The 12,475-nt window shown below is 49.1% G+C and overlaps 1 protein-coding gene across 3 annotated transcripts in view; it reads left to right on the forward strand.

The window, feature by feature from the left end:
• Positions 1 to 12,157, forward strand: part of CDR2 (cerebellar degeneration related protein 2) — a 40,213-nt gene extending 28,056 nt beyond the window's left edge. For all 3 annotated transcript variants that reach the window (XM_070064583.1, XM_070064585.1, XM_070064584.1), the window contains 3 exons: positions 7,839 to 7,987; positions 8,246 to 8,410; positions 10,304 to 12,157. In XM_070064583.1, the coding sequence (XP_069920684.1) occupies positions 7,839 to 7,987; positions 8,246 to 8,410; positions 10,304 to 11,168 (1,179 nt within the window). In that variant the 3' untranslated portion in view covers positions 11,169 to 12,157. The remainder of the gene's footprint in view (positions 1 to 7,838; positions 7,988 to 8,245; positions 8,411 to 10,303) is intronic.
• Positions 12,158 to 12,475: the final 318 nt, after the last annotated feature.

The raw sequence follows: 12,475 nt of genomic DNA on the forward strand, positions 1-12,475 counted from the left end.
GTCATCTCCCATCCACTGGTTCACAACAGCTGGGGCTGGGCCAGGCTGAAGCCAGGAGCTTCTTCCAGGTCTCCCTTGTGGGAACAGGGGCCCAAGGACTTGGGCCACTATGTACTGCTTTTCCAGGCCATAGAGGAGAGCTGGATCAGAAGTGGAGCAGCCAGGCCTTGAACCAGCGCCCATATGGGATGCCAGCACTGCTGGTGGAGGCTTTACCTGCTATGCTACAGCGCCGGCCACAAGAATTCTTTTTTTTTTTTTTTAAAGCTTTATTTATTTATTTGAAAGAGTTACATATAGAGAAGAGAGATACAGAGAGAGAGAGAAGTTTTCCAACCGCTGGTTCACTCTCCAATTGGCTGCAACGGCCAGAGCTGCACCTATCCGGAGCCAGGAGCCAGGAGCTTCTTCTGGGTCTCCTGCGCAGGTACAGGGGCCTAAGGACTTGGGCCATCTTCTATTACTTTCCCAGGTCATAGCAGGAAGTGGAGCAGCGGGGACTTGAACTGGCGCCCATATGGGATGCTGGCACTACAGGCAGCAGGTTTACCCACTACGTCATAGCACCGACTCCTGGCTTCGTATTAGCTCAACTCTGGCCATTGGGGCCATTTGGAGAGTGAACTAGTGGATGGAAGACGTCTGTCTCTCTCTCTCTCTCTCTCTTTCTCTGCCTCTCCTTCTCTCTCTGTGTAACTCTTTCAAATAAATAAATAAATCTTCGAAAAAAAAGAATTCTTTAGAAAATTTTACCAGGGAGACACAACATATAGCGCGTACAAATGCATAATATACGTACCACAAAGACGTTACATAGTTGTTTTGTTTTGTTTTGTTTTTTGTTTTTTGTTTTTTTGTTTTTTTGTTTTTTTGTTTTTTTGTTTTTTTTTGACAGGCAGAGTGGACAGTGAGAGAGAGAGAGACAGAGAGAAAGGTCTTCCTTTGCTGTTGGTTCACCCTCCAATGGCCGCCTCGGCCGGCGTGCTGCAGCCAGCGCACCGCGCTGATCCGAAGGCAGGAGCCAGGTGCTTCTCCTGGAGTGCAGGGCCCAAGCACTTGGGCCATCCTCCACTGCACTCCCTGGCCACAGCAGAGAGCTGGCCTGGAAGAGGGGCAACCGGGACAGAATCCGGCACCCCGACCGGGACTAGAACCCAGTGTGCCAGTGCCGCAAGGTGGAGGATTACCCTATTGAGCCGCGGCGCCGGCCAACGTTACATAATTTTTGTGCTGGTACTCCTTTTTGCGTATCAGGCATTCTTTATAGTGATTGAGTTTTGTTGATCATGTGGGGCAGGCATAGTCCCAGGAATCTTCTTATCAGCAGGAGTGTTTGGATTCAGCCCACAGAGCCATTCAGCCTCCTGGTAGGCCTTTTCCAAAACTGTTAATCTGTTCCCCTGGAGTTAGTAAGGTATTTGGAAAAGCTTGGATACCAGCCCAGTTGGGATTATGAGTAAAAAAATAAATAAATAAATAAAATAATAGAGGTAAAAGAGGTTCTCCATTCTGAATCATCTTGATTGAAAGGTTATTTTTTCAGTTATATAAATCCAAAGTGAAGAATGGGGAGTGAGGGATGGGCATTTGGCATAATGGTTACGTTGCTGTTTGGGTCTCACACATCCCATATCAGAGTTACCTGGGTTCAAATCCCACCTCTCTGTCCATTGCAGTTTCCTGCTAATGTGCACTGTGAGAGGCAACAGGTGACAGCTTGAGTACCTGGGTCCCTGTCACCCATGTGGGAGACCCAGTTTGAGTTCTGGGCTCCTGGCTTCAGCCTGGTCCTTCCCTGGTTGTTGCATGCATTTGGGAAATGAACCAGTGGATGGGAGATCTCTGCCGCCTCTTATTTCTCTGTCTCTCTCTGCCTTTCAAATAAATAAAATAAATTTTAGAAGAATGAATGAACATAACAAAATCTATGACACTGTCCCTGGTTATGTATAGTAGCCAATATTTGCCCAGGTGGAAATTGCCCCAACTGGGTTTGAGAAAGACTTTGGCTGAACTAGGTTTCCTTGTGGCTGAGAGAAAGAAAAACCATTCCTTGTTTTCCTGTATTCCGTGTTCCTGGAAAACTAGTCTGGGCTCCACCATTTGTGCCTTCATTTCCACATGGCAGAGGATGAGCCTGAAGGCTTGCCTCAGGCTTTGGGGGATAGGAAATCAGTTACTTCCACTTAGGATTGCCTCCTCGTTCCCCAACAGTGACATGCACCGTGTGAGCAAAGCAAGTTGTAACAGACCCTAGACTAGGTTTCGTATGCCAGAAATCAGAGTGTACTACAACCAAAACCCCCTGAAGGGGCCAACCAGGAGGATCTCTACAGTGAAACCCAGTTCTGCCTCAAATTAACAAGAATTGGGGTTCAACCCATGAGGACCCCACATGATCAACCCGAGAGGCATGAGAGTGGATATTGTGCTTTTGAGATTATTCACACAGGGGAATCTTGTTCCAGAAGTGATTCCTTTTCTCAAAAGGATGGAAAAAGTACCAGGAGTTAGTTCTGCAGCCGAGAGAGGATCCCATCGGGCAGCTGTTCTCGGGTCATGACGGGGGGTACCATGCCGTGGGCAAGCATATCTGGGTTGGCAAAAATTGTGACCAGATTAGGTAGATCCTGCTTGATTGTCACAAAAATCAATCTGTGACACCAGTCTTTTGAGAAAATAATTTTTTTTAATTTTTTATTTTTTAGCTAAGAAGCAGGAGATGTGACTCAAATTTGCCTTCTTGATCAGGGGTCTGGGCTTAGCCTACTGTTCTGCAGTGCCAACCCCTGCAGCTGTTATATATAATTACGTGGAAAATGAAATTCAAAGGGAACATGCAGTTTCCATAAACTTTTTGAAGACCCTTTGTATATTTCTGTGAATTAAGCCTTTTTACCACTCCAGTATTCCTAAGAGATTGAACAAATTCCCATCAGTGATGGAAAGCTAACATGGCATTGATAGGCAGTGGGCAGGGTTGAAGGCCTACTCCTACAATTCTGGAATAGCTTCCCCAGAAAAATTAGTGGTGCATTTCCACACTTGATCTTATCCAAAAGGCCGAGAAGCAATGGCGGCCCATTTCCAGGGGACCTAGAGAGGCTGAGGCAGTGAAGGAAAAGCAGGAAGCAGCGTGCTCACCTATCTCATTTCATCCTGCAGTTCTACATGGGAGCTGCGAACAGATCCACACACAGCCCCTCAGTATTAATTCCAAACCCAAAAAGCCCTCCGAACCAAGCCTTTTTTCCTGAAGTTTGCAGCAGATTTATTTGCCAGCTGAACTGATGTGACGCTGTTTATCCTTATTCCTACTCTGTGACGCAGAAGTGTCAGTGCTCCACGGACGGCAGGGTGCTGTCCAGTCCTCACAGTGGAGGTTACCAGATGTACACTGAATGCCACGTTGTCTTTCCAAAACACAAAGAATTTTCCAAAACACTTGGCTCCTAAGATTTTCAGATGAGAAGGTTGACGTTATAGAGAGGCTAAGCATTTGCTCAACACATGGCCACCAAGTTTTGTAACGAAGTTTGGAAAAAGTCCAAACAGGTTGTGTATCCCTGAAGTAAAAATCCCTTAAGTAAGATCAGAAGTGCTTTTGATTTTGGAATTTTTAAGATTTGGGATACTTACTACCAGTTGAGCATCCCTAATTCAGAATCCAAAATCTGAAATGCCTCAAAATGGAAACCTTTTTGGGTAGTGTCACTGCTCAAAAAGTTTCCGATTTGGGGACATTTTGCATTTTTGAATTTAAGATGTTTAACCTGTGTGTGCTTTGTTCACATAACTAAGAGCCCACTGAATGACTTGTATCCCGTTCTTCAAAGGAGTTAGCTCTGCAAATACTCATGTGGTTGTGTAAAAAGCCTCAGGAAGAGTGGTTTTGTTTTGTTTTGTTTTGTTTTGTTTTGTTTTGTTTTGTTTTGTTTTGACAGGCAGAGTAAGACAGAGAGAGAGAGACAGAGAAAGGTCTTCCTTCCCATGGTTCACTCCCCAAATGGCCGCCACGGATGGAACTATGCTGATCCGAAGCCAGGAGCTAGGTGCCCCCTCCTGGTCTCCCACGTGGGCGCAGGGGCCCAAGTCCCCGGGCCATCCTCCACTGCACTCCTGGGCCACAGCATAGAGCTGGACTGGAAGAGGAGCAACCGGGACAGAACTGGTGCCCCAACCAGGACTAGAACCTGGGGTGCCGGTGCCGCAAGTGGAGGATTAGCCTAGTGAGCCACAGCGCCGGCCAGGAACAGTGTTTTTTGAAGTCATCGGCCCTTTATAGTCTCATGAGCATCAGTAATGCTTCAAGCCAGGTTTTTCCTCTCTATAGTTGTGACCAGAGCATACTATGAAAGTTTCAGGGACCATGTGCCGTTTCAGTACTGTCAGGGAGAGTCAGGTGGGGAGGGGTCGAGATGTTACTGAGATTATTCCTCCTCTTCCTTGAACATCTCATAAGCAGGGCCAACCTAAGTAGGCTGGGGAAACACTCAGGGAGTAGAGTAGTGTTTACGTTCTGACAGAATCAAAAATGACAGCGCTTTGGCACGTGTTAAGCTAAGATATTTCTGGTGAAATCAACGAACTTTTCATCCAGATTGCCTCACTCAGAAACAATTGATTTATTTTTCAAGTGAAAATCATCTAAAATCTTTCACTTTGGGCTTGCTTATTTCTGGAAAGCATATTTTTGCTCAAGTTTTGATCGCATGTTCCAGGTGTTTTCTCTCTCAGTGAGAGAGAGAGACAGAATCTTTTTTTTTTTTTTAAGATTTTTTTATTTATTTGAAATGCAGAGTTACAGAGAGGCGGGGTGGGGGGGTCTTTCATCCACTGGTTCACTTCACAGTTGGCCACAATGGCTGGAGCTGCACTGATCCAAAGCCAGGACCCAGGAGATTCTTCTGGGTCTTCTACGTGGGTACGGGGGCCTAAGAACTTGGGTCATCTTCTACTGCTTTCCCAGGCCATAGCAGAGAGCTGGATTGAAAGTAGAGCAGCCGGGACTCGAACCGGCGCCCATATGGGATGCAGGCACCACAGGGGTTGTCTTTACCCACTATGCCACAGTGCCAGCCCCTGGGCATTTTCTCTTGAAGAATTATCATGTCATTTTAGATTTTCCTGTTGAATATTAACTTTATGCAATTTACATGCTTTGTAAAATTGGGCCAACCTCTTGGTGCACCAGGGATGCTTGTGGGGAGCAGCTCGGACTAGACTGTTACTGGAATTAAGACTTATTCTATGCACCTGCTCTCCCACAATATGGCGCTGGGAGAGAAGAAAACAGCTTCTACACAGCTGCCTCCAGTTCAACCAATAAACTGTAGGACTTGCTCCTGATTGGAGGAGAGCAGCGTACTCGGCGTGTGGGCAGCCGAGTTGGGATTGGCAGAGGAGGACTATAAAGGAGGAGAGAGACGGCATGCACCGGGAACATCTAAGGGGAACACCTAAGGGGAACACCTGTGCAGCCCCCGAGAGAGCCGGCCGGCGGTGTGCTGCTCCCCTGCGGAAGTGGGGAAAGCGGCCAGGGGGAACTGCCCTTCCACGGAGGTGGAAGGGACAGTAGCCAACCCGGGAAGAACCAGCAGCAAACCCGGGGAGGGCCGAGCAGACAAAAGAACAGCGCAGGGTCCTGTGTCGTTCCTCCACGAAGAGGGGGAGCGACATAATGGTGCCGTGACTCGGATAGGAAACCCAGGACGAATTAGGAAACCTAGGACGGATAGGAAACTTAGGACGGATAGGAAACTTAGGAGGGAGGAAACGGGAAGAAGTGGAAAATGCCGGAGAGAGAGACTAGCAAACAGCCTAGGGAAAAGCCGGACGAAAAAGGTGCCGGAAGAAGCTATTGAAAGCCTAGGCATAGACTCAGATACGGACTACGGGGGGAAGTTGGGAGAAATCTCTAAGGTCGAAAGCGAAAGTGAAAGCTAGAACAAACAGACTCGGATGCGGACTGTGGGGAGAGGCCAGGAGAAATGAGGGAGGAGTATTGTTGGAAGAAAACTTAGGGAAACATACCTGGTAGAGAAAAATGTTAGGGAAATTGAAGCCGCGGGGGGCAGGCCGAGGCGGAAACGAAAGCCACTTTGGGATTCTCAAGTTAGCCTGGGAATAGGGGGCGAAAAGTTAAAACCAGAAGCGGAAACGTAAGCCCGGTTGGGATCCGTCTGATTAGCCCGGGGAGCAAAGGACGGGAAGCCAAATCGTGGGGCGGAGACGTGAGCTGGGTTGAATTCGCCAGGTTAGCCCGGGGAACTTGGATTGAATGCTAGTGGCGGAGACGTAAGCTACGCTGTGTGACTCGCGGAAGCCGCCGTGTGCAGAGAGAGCACGGGGCACAAGTAGATAGGGAACGCGGGGCTAGCGCGGAGACCGCGGAGTGTGCGCGCGAAGCCGAGCCGCGCAGAGCCGCGAAGCCGCGCAGAAGAGAGAAGCGGGCTGAAGCAGCTCAGCCGGGAAGCCGCCGAGAAGCAGCCTCGGGGCGGGCGCCGGGAAGCCGCAGGGATAAGAGAAACAGAAGTTTTAGAAGTAAAATAAAAGAAAAAGGAATGTTGGTAGACAGACGTAAAATGGGAGAGATAGGAATGCCCGGAGATATAGAGAAAAATAAAGCCTCCCCTCAACATGGCAATGAGAGAGCTTGGATTCGGTCTGCCTGATTAGTAAGGCAGTAAGCACCAGCAGGCGGCTCGACCAGAGTATGAGCCGCAGGTCACCGAAGACAGGCACGTATCAGCGCCTAAAAACCTCCTCACAACATGGCGAAGAGAGGACCCGGATTCGGTTTGCCTGATTGATAGGACTTGTAAGAACCTGTGGCAACTCTAGCAAGTAGAGCAGAGTGTGTGCCGCGGGACACCGAAGACAGGCGCGTATCAACGCCAAAAAATAAAAAGAAAGGGGGATCTGTGGGGAGCAGCTCGGACTAGACTGTTACTGGAATTAAGACTTATTCTATGCACCTGCTCTCCCACAATATGGCGCTGGGAGAGAAGAAAACAGCTTCTACACAGCTGCCTCCAGTTCAACCAATAAACTGTAGGACTTGCTCCTGATTGGAGGAGAGCAGCGTACTCGGCGTGTGGGCAGCCGAGTTGGGATTGGCAGAGGAGGACTATAAAGGAGGAGAGAGACGGCATGCACCAGGAACATCTAAGGGGAACACCTAAGGGGAACACCTGTGCAGCCCCCGAGAGAGCCGGCCGGCGGTGTGCTGCTCCCCTGCGGAAGTGGGGAAAGCAGCCAGGGGGAACTGCCCTTCCACGGAGGTGGAAGGGACAGTAGCCAACCCGGGAAGAACCAGCAGCAAACCCGGGGAGGGCCGAGCAGACAAAAGAACAGCGCAGGGTCCTGTGTCGTTCCTCCACGAAGAGGGGGAGCGACAATGCTGAGGGATTTAAGCATTATAAAGGCTTAGCCTATTCTCGAATCCCATGAAGACAGATAGTTTAATTGGGGTTTATGGTTCTTTTTGTAAAATAAACTGTGGTTTAACAAGATATATATGTGGATATATATATATCTGTCCCTCGTTCTGCCTTAGATTTTGCAGCATGAGCCATCCACAGGACTAGAGGGTTAGAACCATCAGCCTCTGGGCAGGAGAGAAGGGCTAGATTTAGTTGCCACGTGGCCGATGATGCAGTCAACCATGCCTGAGATGAGGCCAAGGGAACCTCTGGGTAGGAGCATGCTGAGCCCCGAGGTGGCAGCCCTGTGCCTGCCCCCGCACCTGCATGAGTGGGTGTCAGAGAAGCAGGGAATGTTGAACACTGCAGGTATTGGCTGTGTGACACCTGGTTCTCAATCATCTTCCCTTACAGTATCTGACCAAGCAGGTGGAGCTTCTACGGCAAATGAATGAGCAGCACGCAAAGGTTTATGAGCAGTTAGATGTCACAGCAAGGGAGCTGGAAGAAACTAATCAAAAGCTGGTTGCTGACAGCAAGGCCTCACAGCAGAAGATCCTGAGGTAAATGCATTTTCTGGAATCTGTTGAGGGAGCTGTAAGGGGCATTTATTAGAAACAACTAGAAGGTAACAGTAGTGAGTGTCGGTCAGTGTGGGGTAAGGCTTCATGTAGTTCTTTTGGAGAGCAGAGACTAAATTCAAGGGAGTTCTCTCAGTTAAGAAAAGCCAGTTTGAGTGGCTAGCAGCTAATCTCTCCTCACTGCTTTCACCTTTAATTTAATATGACAAGGAGAAATTGGCTTCTGTGTATTCCTCACAGCCTGACGGAAACAATCGAGTGCCTACAAACCAACATCGATCACCTTCAGAGCCAAGTGGAGGAGCTGAAGTCGTCTGGCCAAGGGAGGAGGAGCCAGGGGAGAAGTGACCGGGAGAAGTCGGCGCCCAGCTTTGCCTGTCTGAAGGAGCTGTATGACCTCCGCCAGTAAGAGCTACAGGGAATGACTGAGTAACTGACACAGCTGGGCCTCTGGGTCATTAAAGTACCATTTTCGCAAGAGTCGTACTTAGACCACTAGTGGCTTGAACTTAAGCCTACAAATCCCAGAGTTCCTGGGTGTTAGTAAGTTAATTCTGTGGAATCTCATTTTTGAAAGTCTTGAGAGCATTTATTTCAGTATTTTTAACAAATGTTAAATCTTAAAGTAAGTTCTTCTGATAGACCACAGTTTTAGGGGTTGTGTCTCACATTAAAGTGAAGACAAAAAGAAATTGCAGTGAAACAAAATTCTAGACAAACAGAAGGTTTTTTCCTAAAGAAATCTCTTTATAATTCAGAGCTATGAGTTTGAATCCTTAAGCACTGTTTAGTTACCCCCTGTTCCTAGGTGGTGCTGTGCCAGACATGAAGAATGGTGACCAAAATAGATGTAGTTCCTGCCCTCTTGAGTTTTTCAGTCTAATAGAGGCAGATAAGTGATAATGACTAGACCTAAACAGAAGAGAGACCAACTGGGTCATTTGATGCTTCTCAACCTTGGCTGTACCCAGATCACTGGTGTAGTGTTTCAGAATGCAAACAGCAATGCATTCCCCGGGCCTAAATCCGATTTTCTAGGTGTGGGTCAGAAACTACCCCAGCGATTCTCCTGTTCATTCCTGGTTAGAAATCACTTCAGCAATGGTTCCCAACCTTAGCTGCATGTTAGCAATCACTTCAATAGTTGTTTTGTTGTTGTTGTTTGCTTATTTGATGATTTATTTATTTGAAAGAGTGACATGAGGTGGCAGATTTTCCACCCACTGGTTCACTCACTAGTGGCCGCGACAGTTGCAGCTAGGCTGAAGCCAGGAGCCCCGGTCCCCAACATGGGAGACAGGGACCCAAGTACTTTGGTCATCTTCCACTACCTTCCCAGAGGCATTAGCAGAACTGGATGGGGATTGAAGGAGCCAGGACTTGGATGGGTGCTCTAACACGGAATTGCTGTTCTTTAACACCTGCCCTACTTTAAAAACTCAACACCAGGTACCAGGCAAGTAGGTCAGAGTTGATGGGGTAGGACACAGGCATCGGTATTTTTTAAGGCTGCCCTGTGATTCTGATCTGCAGCCGAGACTGAGGACCACTGCGCCATTTCCTTCTGAGGTGGCTGCCTTGCTGTTGGTTCTTAGGAATAGATGCTCTGTGCTACTTTTAATGTTTAAAAAAAAAAAAAAAAGAGGGAGGGGAGTACTGGCACCGTGGTGTAGCTGGTAAAGCCACTGTCTTCAGTGTTGGCATCTCATGGGCACCAGTTTAAGTTCTGGCTGCTCCACTTCCCATCTAGCTCTCTGGTATGGCCTGGGAAAACAGTGGAAGATGGTCCAAGTCCTTGGCCCCTGCACCCATGTGGGAGACCTGGAAGGGGCTCCAGGTACCTGGCTTCAGATCAGCTCAGCTGCAGCCGTTGCGGCCATTTAGGAAGTGAACCAGCGGATGGAAGACCTCTCCCTCCCTCTCTCCCTCTCCCCTCTCCCTATCCCCTCCCTCTCCCCTCCTTCTCCCCCTCCCCCCTCCCTCTTTCCCTCCCTCTCCCTCTTTCCCTCTCCCTTTTTCCCTCTTTCCCTCTTTCCCTCTTCCCCCTCCCCCTCCCCTCCCCCTCCCCCTCCCTCTCCCTCTCCCTCTCTGCCTTTCAAATAAATAAGTCTTTTTAAAAAAGGCACAAACCTGTGTTTGCTTCACACACTTTCACTTTGGGCCACTGCTGTAGTGTGGAATGGGCTTCAGGCACTGTCACAGCTCCCCTGCAAAATTTAGCTGAAAAAAACATCACTAGTCTGCCCCTTGTCATTCTCAGTTGACCTGAGTTATAACTGCTTCACGTTCTCCCCGTAGACACTTTGTGTACGACCACGTGTTTGCCGAGAAGATCACTTCCTTGCAAAGCCAGCAGAGCCCTGATGAAGAAGAAAACGAGCACTTGAAGAAGACGGTGGCCATGTTGCAGGCACAGCTGAGCCTGGAGCGGCAGAGGCGGGTGACGGTGGAGGAGGAGTACGGGCTCGTGCTGAAAGAGAACAGTGAGCTGGAGCAGCAGCTGGGGGCCACAGACGCCTACCGGGCGCGGGCGCTGGAACTGGAGGCTGAGGTGGCCGAGATGCGGCAGATGCTGCAGTCGGAGCACCCTTTCGTGAACGGCATCGAGAGGCTCGTGCCAGACTCCCTGTTTGTTCCTTTCCGAGAGGCCGGCCAGAGCCTGCTGGAGGAGATGCTGCTGCCGGTGCCCGAGGCCCCGAGGAAGCCCCTGAAGCGCAGCAGCAGTGACACGGGCCTGAGCAGCTTGGCGGGGGGCGACCTCGTGAGGGGCCACGAGGAGACCTGCATCAGGCGGGCCAAGGCGGTGAAGCAGAGGGGCATCTCCCTCCTGCACGAGGTGGACACGCAGTACAGCGCCCTGAAGGTCAAGTACGAGGAGCTGCTGAAGAAGTGCCAGCAGGAGCAGGACTCACTCCTGCACAAGGCTGTGCAGACCTCCAGGGCCCCAGCCAAGGACCTGGCGGCGACGGCTGCCCAGCCTGAGCCCGCTGCTGGCAGCTGGGAGCCAGCCTCTGTCCCGCCGGAGCCCGTCGGCTCCCCCACCACCACCACACCCCCGGAGTACAAGGCGCTGTTTAAGGAGATCTTCAGTTGCATCAAGAAAACTAAGCAGGAGATCAATGAACAGAGAACGAAATACCGATCTCTCTCCTCTTACTCTTAATTGAAGCTTCAGCCCTGCTGCTGACTTGCCCGTTTCCTCTCGCCTCTCTCCCGGACAGGTGTTTGTAGACGCCAAAGCCTGATGTTGCTCATGACGCTTGCCTCGCTGCTTTGCTTATTTGGCAAATGCACAGCACGAGGAAAGGAGGCAGCTGCTTGCCGTCAGTGCTGCCATGCAGGTCCCTTTAAGCTCCCCCAGGAAATCCCACGACAAACTGGCCTCTGGCTGGCGCACTGACCAACTGCAGTTCCTAGAAAAGTCCCCGAACTTTTCAGTGGGGGAAGATGTGAGCTCCCGGGGTCACTGTACCACGGGGAAGGGCTCAGTGGGAACAGGCAGTCCCTGCGCCTTCTTGCTCAGTGTCTCAAACTCTAGAAGTCAGGGAGCTGCAAACACTGTTGGATACTGTGAATTCATTAAGAACAATGTTCAGGAGAAAGCAGGGGTCTAATCCAAAATAAATGAAGTTAGGAAATACTCCAAAACCCTTGAGTTTCATTAGGTCTGCTACCAGTTGAACTGTGACTGCAGGGAATCCTAACATCTCTAAATCCATCGAACCCCACATTGATTTGATCACAGTTACCTTATTAGCATACCCCATTAGCATACCCCCTAGAGAACCTCCACCCCACCCCACCCCCGCCCCCACATTCAAGTGTTTTACCCAAAGCTGTAGCTTTTAGGATATGTGAATATGTTGATCTTTAATTCCTTTCTCAAATTCAAACTAAAGGGAGCAGATCCAGCCCCTCCCTCCCCTGTGTGTTGTCCGAGCTGCTCCCGCTCCATTGCTACCATTCCTGCACACTGCCGACTGCTGCCCACATGCCTGTCGACTACTTGATGAAGCAGTGTTGATGTTCTGACTGTGGAATTGTCCTCTCACTTGCATACTTTAATTTAAAACTATTTAAAAGAACTGAGGTTCTGATTATTGTATGTATTTTTCTAAAACCAAAATAAAGCTACCTATGAAAATGAACAAATAGATGTTATAGTTTTAATTAAGCTGATGTCCATTTCACTGTTATAACTGCCTGTCCACCTTTTTTCCTCCAACAGGCACCTCTAGGAAAACCAGATAATGACCACCCCTCCCGTTTTCTTTAAACAGGGAATCCTTGGGATTATGTCATTTAATAGCACAGATTCTCCTCAGATTGCTGTATGTTCACTGTGATTACTGTATGCTTGAAAAGCATTTTCAAATTTATATACTCTATAATTTTCACTATTTCAGTAGTCTTCAGACTTGATTTTGAATTAACAGCATTTGACTAGTTGATTCTCAAAACATTTGATCA

The sequence above is a fragment of the Oryctolagus cuniculus genome, chromosome 19 (assembly GCF_964237555.1).
Source record: "Oryctolagus cuniculus chromosome 19, mOryCun1.1, whole genome shotgun sequence".
Taxonomy (NCBI): Eukaryota; Metazoa; Chordata; class Mammalia; order Lagomorpha; family Leporidae; genus Oryctolagus; species Oryctolagus cuniculus.